A 17,330-nucleotide genomic window follows, 5' to 3' on the forward strand; every position below is an offset into this window, starting at 1 on the left:
TACCATCCCGCAGCGAGAGCCGGCTGTTAGGTCAGTTTCACATGGGCAATTGCAATACCGTTGCTAGAAAATTGCAGCAATATTGCAGCTTTGTTCCCGTGATGCTTGAGCATCAGCAATGCTTTTTCTTGAGCATAATCTCACAACACATCACTGCTATCAGCGATAAAATCATGCGACTTGTTATTACGAAAGTCAATAGAAATTTCTAAGGGAGCGCCCTCCCTCTGTGACATTGTTGACCCTGCAATGTAATCGTGGAGGGCCAATGGGTTACTATGGCAACAGGATGCCAAATACTGGTGCTTCAGCTTGCCATTTCCTATGATCACTATGACAAGTGATAAAGCATTGTAGGGCAGAAGTCCTGCAATGCTTTATCATAGCTTAATGAAGAGCTTAAAAAAAAAAAAATCACAACCCCCCCACGTAAAAAACCGTTTACGTTTGCCACGTAAAAAAAACAAGCCCTTATATGGCCATGTCAACAGGGAAATAAAAAAAGCTTTTGAGGAGCGGGATGAAAATACCCCAAGGTCGTTACGTCCTTATGACCAAAATAGGCTATGCCCTAAAAGGGTTATAACAATGACTGTTGGAAAAGGCCAGGAAACTGTGCTTGCACTTTCGGCATTCACACCCAGCCGCCTCTCACCTGGCAGAGGTGTACAGACAGTTCAGCCTGCCGCCCAACTGCCTCATCTGTGACATGTCTACACAGTAGAATTCCACTTTGCATATGTTGCAGAGGCTAGGCCAGCAGCAGAGAGCGATAACAGAGTACCAAATGGTGTATGACATTAGAAAGAACTGTATGGAGATTACTGGGTGGCTACTCTCCTTGATCCCCGCTACAAGACCAAAATGACAAATCTCATCCCAGCAGTGGAGAAGGACCGCAAATAGCAGCTGTATCAAGACAGACTGTTTAGTAGCTTGAGCACAACATTCCCCCATGGCCACGGGGAAGTCTATAAGAGGTGTGGCATATTTTCTTCAGTCAGTTGCAGCCTACAGCAACAGTACCAGGGAGGACTGCCAGTCACAGGAAGCACTTCTCCATGATGGCCCAAGAGTATGTTTGCTCCCATGTGGATGTACTTAGACATAGTGTTGGCCCCTTTGACTTCTGGGTGTCTAAGCTGGATGAGTGGCAGCAGCCTGCACAACCTGCTTTAGATGTGCCTGCCCCGCTGCCAATGTGCTATCAGAAATGGTGTTCAGCACAGCTAGGGGTGTGTTAACTGATATACGCATCCGTCTGTCCACAGGCAATATGGAACATCTGACATTTATATAAATGTACCAAGTATGGATTCCACCTGACGTCTGCTCCCCCATAGTGGATTCCACTAATTAGTTAGCACCAGTAACGTAGCTCTAGAGATCACAATTGCAGCGGATTGAGAAAATGCCAAGAGTGTGCAAAGCTGTCATCAAAGCAAAAGAAAGCTACTTTGAAGAATGCAAAATAGAAAACACTTTGCTTACTATTTAATTCCATATGGATTCCTTCATAGATTCCATGTCTTTAATTTGAATCTACAATGTAGAAAACTAGAAAAAAAAAAACATGGAATGAAAAGGTGTGTCCAAACTTCTGAGTAGTACTTGTATAACCCCCTCTTTATTTCCCCCAAACAAGGTGGGAGTGTAACTAAGAGTGCTGTTGTAGAAAATTCCATTAAAGCGACCCTCCGCTCTTGAACAACAACAGCAAAATCAATTCTGCGACTACCTGATGCCCACTGTGCATTAGTAGCCTAAGACATTACACACTGCTCTGACTAGCCCAGTGCAGCTTACATGGACAGCATTGACCAATCATGGCAGCATGTAGCGTCTGATACTAATGATGCAAACCAATACGTGCATTGGGTAGAGAAAGAAGCAATTTGGCATCTAGGTTTGGCTACAGCCAGAGCATGGCTTTAAGTAATTCCACAAAGCTTTGTTTTTCTATGTCGAACTTCCCTTTCAAGACTTTAGCCACAGAACCCTATGGGAGGAATTAGTTAGGGCCAACATTGTGGCAAAAACCCTGACAGATTCTGCTGATGCATCCGCAAGAACAAACAAAGCCATCTTAAGAAGAGTTGGGCAATTTCAGAATTTATTTATTTGATGTAGTGACAATGGTCACTAATAGAGCTGATCAGAGTCTGCTAGGACCCTGCAGCTCTACTCTGACAGAGTGCAACCAGCGGTCACGTGATTGCTGGTTCACATAGTGGAAGTAATACTTCCACTTTTTAATGTATATACTGTTTCTCCAAAAATAAGACCCTGTCTTATATAAATTTTTGCCCCAAAAGATGCGCTAGGTCTTATTTTACTTACCTAACAGGCTCGGTACACATCCCTCAAAATGTCAACATGCCTAGCTTTAGAGGCCTATAATCCATGGTCATCACATATAGTAGTGTGCACTTAGCAATAGGCCAGATTCACACAAGCTTATTTGTGTGTGCAATACACATATTAGGACCCGTTGATTTCAATGGGTTCATTCACATGCGAGTACTATGCGTACACATTTTGGTCATGCAAAAAAATAAAAATAAACAGCATGCTCTATTTTCCTGCACATTTGCACAGAGAAAGAACACATTTTAACTATTAAATTAATTGGCCACTGCAATGGCCGAGAGCAACGGTGCGTGTTTTTTTTGCACACAAATACGGATGATTTGCGCGCATAAAAAGAGCAAAACGCACTTGCGTGCAAGTACGCAAAGCCCTTTCAGCACAAATGCAGTGTAAATGCATGCGTAAATATGCATACTCATGCGAATCCAGCCTTAGGGCGCCTGCACACGGGTGGAAATCCCGTGGCGGGATTTCCAGCAGGATTTCCGCCACTGAAAGCCTGAATAGGATTGCGTTAACAAACGCAATCCTGTGCAGACTACCGCAGTTTGGCCTCGCAAAATCTCGCGCGGCAAACAAACCGCAGCAGAGCCCCGCACAGAAGCGTCACTCACCCGGCCTCTGGCTCCGGTCTGCGCATGCGCCGGCTACCGGCACATGAAAGAGCCGGGCCGCCAGGCGCGGGTGAGTATGCGGTCGTCCCTGCAGGCGCTCGGGTCGGGTCCCGTGGCGAGAATCCTCGCCGCCGGATCCGACCCGCTCGTCTGCAGGCGGCTTTAGTCAGATTATACCTCTTGAATAACCCTTTCTTTTAGTTGCTGTGGGGTGAAGCAAAAGCAGACATTGCATATGGGGGGGGGGGGGTCTCATTGCCAAGTATGTTATAAGTGTAGTCGGGACACAAGGCCTTCTTATATTCAGGGCTCAGCTTACGGTACATTTTTTACGCTGAGAATAGGCATTATGCCCCAAATGTCTCTCCATCACACCCTTAAAGTGACCTACCAGTCCCAAATAAACCAAGTTAGCCACCCCGAGCATTCGTAGTGGATCAGTAGTCCAAGATACTACACTCCGATTGTGAGCAGCATTAAGTGTCCTAGACTACGGATACACTACCAACGAACAGTGTGCAGATAGTCAGAAAAGCAATGCAGCTATCTTGGGTTGTCCAGGATTAGAGGATTGTTTTATGTACTTAATGGGCTTAGATTGGTAGGCTGCTACGGTGTTTCCCAAAAAATAAGACCCTGTTTTATATTAAATTTTTCCCCAAATGAGGCACTAGGTCTTATTATACCTACCTAACAGGCTCAGTTCAGGTCCTCCCGCTGCTCTCCACAGCTCCGACGTGCATCCCGCAGTCCTCAGGTGCTCATATATCACTTGCTGGTTACGGGGTTCATAAATTCCGCCTCCAGGAAGGGATGGCTGTGATTGGTTCTTCGACTGCTATTCGAAACAATGCGATCGCTTCCTGGAGGTGGGATTTATGAATCCTGTAACCAGGAAGTGATGTATGAGTGGCTGAGGATTGCTGGAACCACGCTGAACCTCTAGAGAGCAGCGGGAGGGAACTGAACCGAGCCTGCTAGGTAATGTATTCTTTCATTTTTATATACTACCGTATATACCGCCGTATAAGACGACTTTTGAGCCCAGCAAAATTTTTGCAAAAGTGGGGGGTCGTCTTATACGGCGAGTACTAAAACTTCCTGTACTAAAAGCTACAGTAGAATGTGCGGTCGCCGTACAGCAGAACTTACCATGCTGTAAGGAGCCGGCTCGGGCACGAGAATGACAGACAGCCCCCCCTGATGTTGCCGCGGAGGACTTCTGCTGACTTGTGTGCGCTGGCAGCCTCCTCATCCCCGCCCCTCGCCTGTAGCCTCTTGACAGCTGAACTCTCCGCTCTGTGGGGCCCCGCTGAGAGCGAAAACACCGCGGCAAGGAAGCGCAGGTGATGCTGACTGGATAGTGAGTCTCCCCGGGGTCTTTGTGGAACTTGTGATGGGCGGGACGCTATCAGAGGTTGCTGGATGACAGGAGTGGAGGGACCGCATATTAGCACTTTCTGCTTAGGTTAAGCAGCGCTGCTGATTAGAGCCACCTGATTGGTGCACGCTGTGGGAAGAAGGGTAGTCTTATACGGCGAGTATATCTCAAACTCTATATTTTAACTGCAAAAGTTGGGGGTCGTCTTATACGGCGGTATATACGGTATAACTAGGGCTTATTTTCGGGGTGAGGTTTATATGTCAAGCCCCAGCTTACTTTTGGGGTAGGTCTTATTTTCAGGGAAACAGGGTAGTAATCACCCTTAGAACTACTGCTGTAAAACTTACTTCTGGTCAGCACAACGTACTGGAACTCTGCAGAGGGAATACGGCAATGCAGGAGTTTCCATATGTAGCATCCTACATGAATCAATTACACACAAAACACCCCAGGAGTTACCGTTACGCAAGAAAGGCGTTTATATACAAAGAGCCAGTGTTTATGCAATACATCGGGAACAACTAGGATGTGTTATTCTATAGCTGCTCTTATCGTCTAACTAGAAAGCTTGATTCTGGATGAAATGTCCAGACCCCTCTGCTATTGACTAGCCTGCTCTTGAAGGTGGCCAGTGCGCATTTTTAATTAAAATCTTTAAAGGGGTTCTGACATGAATAACGTTTTTATGTTTTAACATCCATTATTCCCTGGTCTGCCCAATGGACACAGGGAACCCATGATTTATGCTTGCTTTAGCTTAAAAACCTAATGTTTACCTTTGTTAGCAGCATCTGCTGTTGTTGTTGTTCTGCAGTTGGGGGGCATCTCCCAGCAGGCTTGCCCACAAATAGTCATGTGATGCTGGTGGGCGGAGCTAACAATGTGAAGCTGGGGACAGTTCTATTGCTCTTAGCAGACACAGTGTAACTGCAGGAATAGCAGTGCTGTCCCCCCGCATCTATCTCTAATCTCTCTCTCTCTCTCTATATATATTCTGTTATCTCTCTCTATCTCTAATTTCTAGCAACGGAGATTAGCGATAATCTCCATCTCTAAATCTCCTATCTCTATCTCTAAATCTCTAATCCTTATCTCTAAATCTCTATCTCTAATCTCTAAGGCGGACCAGAACAATTGCCGATCTGCCTTCTGTGTGACTTTACAAAGGAGCGGGCATTGCTGGGGCGACCTGTCAAGCAACTGCGTCCGACAGGTCATCCCGTGAAAAAGCACCATAAGCCCCTAAAAAAAAATTTTTTAGAAACCCACTCCAATGCACGAAGACTCCGTGGTAGCATGCCGTTTATCCCCCCCCTCCCCACCCACACCTGTCAGTAAAATTGAGGGCGCAGTTCTGCTCTTTAGTGTATTTGCAGGAATGCTGTATTGATGACGACAGCAACACTAAGGCTGGGTTCACACTGGGTGGATTTACCTTGGAAATTCCATCCTGAATTTCGCTGCGACAAATCTGCTTGTGGCCGCTAATCCCAGGATTAGCCAGCCATGCGGGACGGCAAATCCGCCGCGGCAAAGCCGGCGCTGCGGCGTGGATTTGCCGGCTGCAGCATGTGGATTCCTTTTCTTCTTCCGCTGCAGCCGCGATCTCCTCTATGGGAGCACTGGCCGCAGTGGTAGAGCGTGCGGCCAGGCAGCTTCAAAACCCACGGCTAAGTGCCATGGGTTTTGAAGCAGCGGATCCCGGGCAGAAATCTTGCGGTTTTTCGCTGCGGCCAAACCGCGAGATCTCCGCCCTGAATGCGACCAGTGTGAACCCACCCTAATAATCACTTCTGTGGCCGTTCACCTGAGTATCTGTGAATACAACTGTACTTTAACCTTTTAAAATCCACAGGCAGGGGCCCTCTGCTTGGTTTTGAGAACTGTAGAGAAAGATAGAGGGGTGGGAGGATGGAAGAGTCAGGAGCAGGAACTGAGCTCCCACCCCTCCCATTGTAAATAATAGGCAAGGGGTGGAGAGGGGGAGGGAGCTCAGTTCCTGCTCCTGGCTCTTCCATCCTCCTTCCCCTGCAGACGAGGGCACCGTATATCGGCTCGGCGTGAAGACCCAGCCGATATACGGTCATCTGAATAAGCCCTTGAGACCATCAGCATTGTGCAGCTGCCTCAGTCTAAATCAGCCTCATGATCTGTTTTTAAGCAGCTGCAGACTGACGGCAGTGCCTCTCCTCAGCCGATTTCTGCTGAGCTGTTAGGATTCCCCTGACGTCAGTCAGGACGGGCCGCCCTCCCCTCCAGCATGGCACGCAGGCGCAGAGGAAAGGAGCCCTCTGACGTCAGTCAGGACGGGCTGCCCCCCCCCCTATGGGATCGCACGCATGCGCAGAAGAAAGCAGCCCTTGACACCGAGCCAGGACGGACGGGCCGCCCACAGCAAGCACTGCTTGTGACGTGGGGCCCGTCCGCTGACCTAGGAAGTGGCTCATGGACGGAGCAGAGCCGGAAGCGGTCATTTTGACCGCTCCAGCTCTACTTCAAGAAACTGCAAAAAAAAGATCAAAGATGGAGAGGACATCACTGATGATCGGCCCTGCCAGGCAAGGTGAGTGATTAGTTTTTCTTCATGTCAGAACCCCTTTAATTCATGAGAAAAAAAAAAAAGGGTACAGCTTAAAATAGATTACAAACTTGTGACAAACAGATTTATTGAACCAGAATACAAAAGGCAAATATTAATAACAGGGGAATGGCATTTTAACCTCCGCTTTTCCTGACTGATGGGGGTGTTTGACTGGGAATAACCATTAGTGTTCAGAGTTATCAGAAACCAGTCACGTTGAACATGCAGTACAATTATCTGCAGGCAGCATGTTATACAGCAGGATCAGCTGATCACAGATATAGTTTTGTGAGAAAACATTTAGTATAACTTGTCATTAATATAAACTTCTATGCCCAAAAGTTATAGGAGTCCAGTGGGTGGATCTAGTCAGTGACTGACAGCCTTAGGGCTTATTCACAGGGGTGTATTTTTCATAAGCATTTTGCGAGCCAAAACCAGGAGCCGGTCCAAAATACAGAAGAAATGAAAATCTTTCCATTATACTTTCTCTCTGAACGCTCCATTCCGGGTTTTGGCTCACAAAATACTGAGGTGTGAATAAGTCCTTACTTGTATAAGCATGCATGACTAGGATCACCAACTGGAAACCTATGCCCCAAACTGGCAGAGCTTCAGAATAATAAATTACAAGTTCTACTGAATCTTTCCCCATTAAACTATGTATCAGTCTGCTCAGCTCCTCCTGCTCTATAACATGCGCCTTGCAGGTCAGATTGCTTTTTAAATGTGACAGTTTCCCTTTAAAAGTACATTAAATACTATAAAGGAATATGGATTAAAATCTAAAAATTGAAAACCGGTATACTTTCAAAACAGGCTTTACCTGCAAACACCCTACTTAAACATTTAACTTCAAACAGAAGTGCATCGACGAAACAAGATGGGGACCGATCCTCGTTCCATTGCTGACACATCTGTTGTTGGACTACAGAAGTCCCAACAAATGCACAGCGTGGACTTGTGCATACACATAAAAGAGGAAGGGCATATTTAGTTGTTCATTGTGTGGCATCTAAGAGAGTGATGCTGCTGCCATGAAGGTCTCTGCTGTCTCCCCTTCCTCTGCCACATTATGCGGACGACAATATAAGCGGTGATCCTCGTTTTCTTGCTGCCACTGTGCAAACAGCTGTAGTACGGTGCACTGATCCGTGACAGAGCGTTTATGCTCATTGGTACATCGTCTCATTATATTTCTGATATCCTTCATAGTTGGAAAAAATCTTCGAGATTTAACAGGAAGTTCTTGTCCCCCAAATAGTTCATGGCTGACAAAATGGTCGACTAATCTTTTAATCTCTTTATTTTCGCTGACGCCACTTTTAGATAATTCTGTAATCTTCTCAATAACTCTTGGGTCAACTTTTTGCTTTATGTAAGCCATCTAGAAATAAATTACACATGTACTGATGAGGATATTGTCAACTTTTAAATTTGCATGTCTACATATAAAATAAAAAAAAACAAAAAAAAAACAAAAACGGACAAGTACTGCACTCTGTATTTATTAAAATTAGGGCAAAATGTACCTTTCCATCTACAGGATGGTTGTTATGATGGGATAGTGGTGGGAAGAGAATTACATAGCAGTGTTTCAACTCAATATTTTTTTCCAACGCATCCCTTAGTTTCTTTGATGCCGATCTCATTCGCCATTCAGACTTCTTTTTAAGCTACAAAATAAAATTTATTTTTTGTTAAGCTATCAAAAAACCTATATTTTGATAACTGCGGACTGCCCAAGATTTAAATATTCGTGCTATAAGGTGTTTGACAGATCCTTGGCAAGCAACACTTAAACACCAAAGTGATCATTTAGAAAAGATGTACATATTAGGCCTCTTTCACATGGGAGACAGTGATATCGCAGCTTTGTCCCGCGATTTTGTAGCATCAGCGATGTGTTTTATCGTGAAAATCATGCATCGCTTTCGCTGCTGCTCGCGACAAACTCGCATGATTTTTTCGCGAGGTTAAGCCCTATGCTGAAAATAAGCCCTAGCTGCACTCAAAAAAAAAAAAAAAGTATGAATTTGCCAATCAATGTCGCAGCTCAGCCAATTCATAAATACCGCCTCCACAATGTGCTGGCTGTTGATTGGTTCTTTGGCTGCTGCTCAGCCAATCAATGCAGCACTGGATGAACCAATTGCAGCCATAGAATTGGTTTATCCAGTGCTGCATTGATTGGCTGAGTAGCGCTCAAAAACTAATCAGAGCCATCGCTTCCTGGAGGCAGGATTCATGAATCCCACAACCAGGAAGTGATCTTCTGTGGGCGATCGAGGACTGCAGAATGCATGACAGAGATCAAGAAAGCAGGGGCGTGGCCTAGCGATCAGAGACAGCAGTCACACGGAACTTCTACTCCTGCACCCAGAAGCGGCTGAGTGGAGTTTACAGCCTGTTCATCCCTTGGATCCACTGCTCATTAATAGCATTAGCTTCTCTGAGACCTAGGGAGCAGAAGGACACATTCCGGACCCCCCCCCCCGAAGAAGTTACCTGCCGAGGCCTAGTTCCCGGCCTGAAGCCGGGGACTAAATTTTCGCACCGACTCGGAAGCGCGCGGCGCAACGGCACCCCACCTGCCTTAAACAAGCAGCGCATCCAAAGAGGCTACCCGTAGAGGCATTCCAGCCAAAACCCGACGTGAAGGGGTATGTACAGGCTGCTGGGGGAAGGCTAAACAGCAGCACAGCAGAGGAGGGGAAGCGGAAAGAAGCAGGGGAACCGGCGCCATTAACCAGCGGGAGAAAAGTAAGGGCTACGTTCCACCCTACACACCAGGGCCGGCAGGGCACCTTCAAAAACAGACACTATACACCTAAAAAGCACGGCCCTGCAGCCTCCCCGCACCCCCACCAGCCGCGGCTATCCCGCCATTCCCCATCACCACCAGGAGCTGCACCCCCATCAATCGCTCCAGCGAAGAGCACACACGCTCATCCCCCCAACCAGGAGGGGAAAGTGGAATGAATAAGCAGGCGACCCGGCACCTCCAATCAGCGGGGAAACAGCACTGACAGTGCTCAGCTCCACGTACCCGGGCTGGCAGAGACTCAACCAAGCAGGTACTCTCCACTTAATAAGCACGGTCCCGCTGCCACCCCGCTCCCTCACCGGCCGCGGACTTCCCGCCCCACCGCCACTTTTCGCCACCATTAGGGGCCGAACCCCCATCACCTGTCCATGCAAAGATCAAGCGTACCCCCCCCCCCCCTTCCCGAGCAGTACAAGAAAAGGTGAACGGCGCCAACTAACCCCCGACTTGCTGGACTTTGTCATAAGAACTGAGGGGGGAGAGACACAGCAGGGCTCCCAACGTCATAACCAGACAACTACTCCACAGGCGGTGCCTGAACTTTTTCAAGGAACCGTGCAAATAGAGTTCCAACGTCTTAAGAGGGTCCCCAAACCCCGTTCTCCCCGACCTACTGAAGAGAGCTCCCCTGAGAACTGAATATACAGCTCACACAGCTACATCAGGAAAACCCGTATACCCACGATCCCCCCCACAACTAGAACCCGGGTGAACAAACCCATCCCAAGTGCGACCTATCACATTAGCAAAGCCCCCAACGCAAGACGACAGAACTGCCAACCACTACTAGCATTCACAGCCACAACGGGCACTTCTCGATTGACGACGAAAGACCCTTGCGCATAATGGCCGCCTAGGGGGGACGCACCGGGGAAGCGGGCTTCATCGTACTACTCAAAATCATAATTCATAAGTCGTCCTAACAACAGGATGGGAAAAAACAACAGGGACAGGAGTAGCGACACACTAGGCACTCCTCGGCCCACCAAAAGGTCAAACCGACATGCAAAGATTCCTGAAAGAAAGAACATCCAGATCACCTCACCCGACTAGCAAGAAAGCACTAAACCTCTCGATACCAGCCCCTCCCAACACAGAGAGGGAAGAAGAGGTCTCCTCAGAAGGCGAAGAAAACGAACAACTCTCACGAAGCTTCATGAGAGACCTAATCACAAGCGCAGTAAGACCTATCATGTCTGACCTCTCATATTAAGGAGGAATTAAAGTCGATGGGAAGAAGGGTGGAGGCTCTAGAGACTTCCACAGCAAATCTAACTGCACACTCAACGGAACTGGCGCAGGCAGTCACAGAACAACACCATTATCTAAACCAAGCCCTTACTATGCAGGAAGACCTAGAAAATCGCAACAGGCGAAATAACATAAGAATAAAAGGTCTACCAGAATCATGGGCCGCAGATGTGCTACCAAAGGTCGCCACAGAAATATTTACTCTCCTCTTGGGACGCGAAAGAGCCGCACAAATTTCAGTTGAGCGTATCCATAGGTCTCTGAGACCCCCATCGTCTGGAACAGACCCTCCAAGAGACACAATCTGTAAGCTCCTGACCTTCCCTGAAGCGCAAGCAATTTTGGAGGCGTCGAGAAACACCAAGGACTTACTATACGAGGGGGCAGCAATACATATCTACCAAGATCTAGCCCCGACTACACGGACTAAACGCCGTCTGATGAGAACTCTACTCGAGGCCTTAAGAGCAAGAGACATCAAATACTCATGGCTGTTCCCATTTGGCCTGGGAATCAATCTTAGAGGCCGAAGAATCAACATTCGCACACCAGACGACCTCCAGAGAAGCTGGCATCTCTTAGAAATAGAACCAATTGAAGTACCCAAGTGGCTCCCTCTGCCGGACCTCCCATCCTTTCCCATGTTGGCCACTCCGGGGACGGACCTCCCCACAGGGAGCTCTAAATCCCCGAGAGGCAAGAGAAAGAAAAGCAAAGATGGATCACTCCATGACGACACATGAGGAGGGGGATATAGTCGATCCCTCGGGAGCAAAGACAAATGACCTCTGCCTCACAGAGGACTACTAATCCTGAAATGTGAAGTTCGGTTATCCAATGGTTTGACAAAAGTTGACCCACATTATGGAGACATTTTACTGTTTATTCTAACCTACTAACACTCTCCTCCCCCCCCCCCCCGCTAATTCTCAAGCTGCGATGGAGTCGGCCCTATCCCCGGGCAGGCCCTACTTGAGACCGCTATCTAAAATCAAAAACCCCACACCTTAGCTACAGACGAGCTACAAGGAATCGCCTAGGATTCCACCGTACTCCCCCTCTAAAACGACACCGGGACCCCCGGGGTTTCTCGGGCTCTCATCTAGTGCATATATCACACCCTAACACCTCACCCCCTCCACCTGAACACCCGCGCTGCATACCTCCCCCTCTACTCACTACCCATACGCGCCTGCGTCTGGACACCGAGGACAGGACCTTGCATAGTAGTGCTCTCCCTCTCTCTCTTTTCTTATCCAACTAACAGGCGAAACCCCTACGCGAATACTCTACGGGATCATGGAGTCAGTGCGCTTCGTGACATTCAACATCCGGGGTCTGAACTCTCCAGGTAAGAGACACAACATATCTCATCTACTGAAAAAGAGTAAACCCAAAATACTCCTACTCCAGGAGACGCATTTTAAAAAGGACAGGCATTTCCCACTCCCGGGGCTGGGTTTTCAGCAACACTTTCATAATAATCACCCAAGCTCAGCATCCAAAGGCGTAGCTATCCTCTTCCACAAATCAATCCCATTTAAACTAGATTCCAAGTACACAGATGGAGAGGGAAGGGTTATAGTCCTTAAAGGCACAATAGAAAACACCAAACTAACTATCGCAAGTCTATACGCGCCTAATAACGAACAAGTCCCCTGGCTGGTTAAACAGCTGGAGACCCTCAAACAGTTTGCAGAAGGACACATAATACTAGGAGGAGATTTTAATGTCACCCTGAATCCACTCCTAGACTCAACAGGGCGCTCACAGATCCCCCAATCAAAACTTAAAAGGCTACATTGTTCCTTACAAGATCTGGGAGTCCTGGACACCTGGAGATACCTCCACCCCTCTGATAAAGACTTCTCCCACTTCTCGTCAATATATTCCACCTACCAGAGACTGGATTATTTATTTGCCTCCGCTAGCCTGGTGTCTCACCTGAAAAAAGCCAACATGGGGTCGGCCACGGTCTCCGACCATGCCCCTGTCTATATAGATATTCGCATACAGCAGGTGACTCCGGGCGAGTGGAGATGGCGTTTGAACGACTCGCTATTGGCCCCTTTAGATGAAAAAACTAAATTAGGAGACTCATTAGAAGAATATTTCAAAAACAACATGGAAGGTAGCGTCGAGGTTCCTATGGTGTGGGAGGCTCACAAGGCCTACGTGAGAGGCTTATTTATAGCTCTGGGCACAAGGGTTAAGAGACAAACAAAGAGAAATTGATAACTTGTTAAAACAGATCTCAAAACTAGAATACGTTACAAAACTCTCCCAGTCCAAAAACAATCTCGAAGAACTAGCTTCCTTGAGATACCAGCTCCGCTCCCGCCTCACAGTAAAAATTTAATAAAACACACATGTACCTTAAGCAGGCCTTCTATGCCCACGGGAACCGAGGAAGCAAATTAACAGCAATGCTGAAGAAAACCGAAACTAGAAACGCAATCCTTTCAATAAAAACACGAGAAGGAACTATAGTGTTCACTACAACTGATATAGCAAAGGAATTTAACCAATTCTATTCACAACTGTACAACTTGGAGGACTCGGAACCCTTCTCCACTAGTCAAAACACCCCGGAGAGGATAGACGCATTTCTGAGGTCCCTAGAACTTCAGGGTCTCAACGAGACAGACGCGACTACGCTCCTGTCCCCAATTACGAGCGAGGAAGTAGAAGAGGACATAGACTCTATTCCGCAAGGGAAAAGCCCAGGACCTGACGGTCTCTCTCTAAACTACTACAAAACCTTCAAGCCACAGCTCATAGCCCGACAGACCTTTAACGCCCTACTAAAAACGGATCCCACCTAGCCAGACAGGCTCAAGAGGCACACATCACCCTCATTCATAAAGAGGGCAAAGACCCCGAACAGTGCAGTAGTTACAGGCCAATCTCGCTTATTAATCTAGATGTAAAAATCTGGGCCAAACTACTAGCCAGAAGGATAAGGTAGCTCATCCCAGACCTGATAAACCCGGAACAAACCGGCTTTGTAAAAGGCAGAGAGGGCAAAGAAAACTGCCTTAAACTGCTTCACGCCACTAAATATGCCCGCAGCCAGAAAATACCAATGGCCTTTGTCAGCACAGATGCTGAAAAGGCCTTTGATAGAGTGAACTGGGTCTTCATGGAAAGAGTGTTACTTCGCCTCAAATTCCCCCCAACATTTATCTCGGCCATTCTCTCCCTATACGCAACACCCCACGCCAGATTAAAAATAAACGAAACACTATCCCCCACATTTGAGATCCGTAACGGGACACACCAGGGATGCCCTCTATCCCCATCGCTTTTCATCCTCACCATGGAACCTCTTTTGCAGTGGGTAAGACAAGATCCAATTATAGAAGGTTTGAGAATAAACTCGAGCACACTATCCGCGGCAGCGTTCGCGGACGATGTGATGTTCGTGGTTACCAAACCAGAGAGGAGCATACCCAGACTAGCCTCGTTACTACACGATTTCGGATCCCTAGCAAACTTCAAAGTGAACTTTGCCAAATCCACAATCCTAAATATCTCAATCCCGGAATCGCAGTGCCCCCCGTTGAGATCCAGCTCACTCTTCACGTGGTCTGAGTCGGAAGTGGATTACCTGGGGGTCAAACTGACCAAGAGAACAGAAGACCTATACTCCCAAAACTTCCGGCCTCTAGTTAGCCTACTCAAAAGCCTATTAAGAACCTATGACCTCCCTTCCCTCTCGTGGTTTGGGAGAAAAAAAATATCTTAAAAGCGTATATCTTACCAGTGGCGTTATATAAAATATGCATGATCCCAATATACCTCCCAACCACGTTCTTCAAAACTTTGCGTTCTATCTGCACTAGTTTTGTCTGGAAACAGAAAAGACCCAGACTAGCATATAATCTGCTGACTAAGAGGAGAACGGAAGGAGGCATAGACTTACCGAACTTCCAGGATTATTTTCACTCTGTCCAAATTAACTACTGGATGGAATTAACACACCCTTCTAGAGACCCATTGCTACAAGAAATAGCGATAGCCTCATACGGGGAGTCCTTGATAGAGGACCTGTGGTTTCCCAAGAAATCCCAGTACAGGGCAAAGAATTTTGACCCACTCATAAGGGGACCGTGCGAAACATGGGACAAATTCAAAGGAGAACTAGCACCAGACCCTTCTCCCCTAACACCAATCCGAAGTCTGGGCAGAGTACTCGGAAAGAGGCCAGACCCTGGCTCAACAAGCATATGGAAACAATTTAAAGGAACTAAAATAAATGACATACAGCTACTGGCCCACAAACCTATAGAGGACATCCTGACATCGCTAGCCCCCAACATCAAACTCTCCTTTCTCCAGGCATCACACACTAAAAAAGTGATAAGCGAGTTCTTAGCTAAATTCAGGTCAACTAGACCAAGCACAACCTTTGAAAAAATAATGGAAGAGAGTAGTTCAAAACAAAAAAAAATTTCCAATATTCGCAAGAACTACATAGCCCCACCCCGAACTACCAAACCTAGCTTCATAAGCTCCTGGGAAAAAGAACTAAAGATCTCCCTGTCAACAGCGGAGGTAAAACTCATACTGAAAACAGCTTACGGTCTGTCCCCTTGTGTCCTAATGCAGGAAAGCCACTACAAGCTTTTAGTACGGTGGTACAAAACTCCCCAATGGTTAAATGACTACAAATTAGCGCCCCATAACAAATGTTGGAGATGCAACAATAAAATAGGATCCTACCTCCATATCTGGTGGGAATGTCCAAAAATAGTGCCCTTCTGGAAAGAAGTGGAAAGCGACCTGAGAGCTTTATCCCCAAACCTAAAAATCACACCGGACATGATCTTCCTGTGGAGACCCTCCACGAACTTCCACCCACACAAACACAAACTGACAGCTCACCTGATAGACGCTGCAAAAGCCTTAATCCCGCTTCACTGGCTTCAACAATCCCCACCCACCTTAAACCAATGGAGGGAGAAGGTTGACACAATCTGCAACCTAGAGGAACTAACAAGCTTGTCAAGGAACACACAGGAGGACTTCATCCTTACATGGCACCCCTGGAGGGAGTTGAGAAAGGGCAAACAACAATCTCAAACCTCTTTAAGTTGACTGACTTGAAGCGGGAGACCCACCTCGGGAGGGGAAAGCTAAAATGCCACCCCTAACATTCCCTCAAGACAGGGGGAGCACATCAGACCCCGGACGCTGGACTCAGGAGTGGAGCTGCACTGGAGCAATGAAACGCCTGGACATGTGGTAAGGGAGAGAGCGACTGCTTAGCGCTGGCATTTTGAGACTCACTGCTTAGCCCCCGTTGCCCCACAAACCTCCCCCCCCGCCCCCACCTTCTACCACCCTCTTACTTCTCCCTCTCTAGTATACATATACTACTTTCACCCTACATGTTAAAGTTTTCTAGGTTTTGCATGCTTTAGGGCTGGGCTATGACCCACCCCCCCTCGGGCCTCCTCATTTACCGTTCCCCTAGAAGTTCGGACCTAGGGGAGGAGGAGGGACTCAGAGTATCCTGCTCTAGAATTTATAAGTTCGTACCTATGCAAAAGAATATGCAAACTGTACATTTAATTTTTCTTATACTGTAATTTAGTATACGTGATTTCATGTTTGTACTGTAAATTAAAATCAAAAACTCAATAAACCTTTTTTTTTTAAAATCAGATCAAGAAAACAGCAGGAGGACCCAGGCCGAGCCTTTCAGGTAAGAGGTCATTATTTTTTTTTATGTGGAGTGCAGCTAGGGCTTATTTTCAGTGTAGGGATATTTTCTAATGGTAAAGTAGCATCACATGAAAACCGCAATTTCTTATGTTGCGATGTGACAAAAACAAAAGGCTCCATAAGGAAACATAGGCTACAAAAAACCAAAATGCAAATTGCAGTAATATCGAGCATGCCACAATGTTTTTCCTCACAAGATGCATCAGAGAAAACATCGCTAATGTGAATGAACCTGTTGAAAAGCATGGGCGTCACGCATGCGCGCTTTTTCACGCTATCGCATTGCTGCAAAAATGTGCAATTTTGTCGCCTGTGTGAAAGCAACTTTAAAAGCACATTTCTGCACATGTTTTACAGACTAGTGTCTGGACCCAACATCACAGTATTATAGATCAGGCCTGCATACTCTTACGTAATAGAAGTACAAAAACAGGTCCTTAACCCTTTCCAATCCACTTTACCTGCCCCCCCACACACTCCCCAGCTCTTATTTATTTTGGGTGTGAAAACATGTTGTGGATTCCTTGGAATTACTAAGAAAAAAAAAGTAAAGGAGCTCTCATGGTGATTTTA

At 46.9% G+C, this 17,330-nt stretch overlaps 1 protein-coding gene across 2 annotated transcripts in view; it reads right to left on the minus strand.

Annotated features, from left to right (window-relative positions):
• Positions 1-7,005: 7,005 nt before the first annotated feature.
• The window catches only part of LOC136581918 (calcium-responsive transcription factor-like), a 45,452-nt gene continuing 35,127 nt past the window's right edge, over positions 7,006-17,330 (minus strand). For both annotated transcript variants that reach the window (XM_066582588.1, XM_066582587.1), the window contains 2 exons: positions 8,482-8,625; positions 7,006-8,336 (listed from right to left, as the gene is read on the minus strand). In XM_066582588.1, coding sequence (XP_066438685.1) covers positions 7,965-8,336; positions 8,482-8,625 — 516 coding nt within the window. In that variant the 3' untranslated portion in view covers positions 7,006-7,964. The remainder of the gene's footprint in view (positions 8,337-8,481; positions 8,626-17,330) is intronic.

This window comes from Eleutherodactylus coqui, chromosome 11 (assembly GCF_035609145.1).
Source record: "Eleutherodactylus coqui strain aEleCoq1 chromosome 11, aEleCoq1.hap1, whole genome shotgun sequence".
In the NCBI taxonomy this organism is placed as follows: Eukaryota; Metazoa; Chordata; class Amphibia; order Anura; family Eleutherodactylidae; genus Eleutherodactylus; species Eleutherodactylus coqui.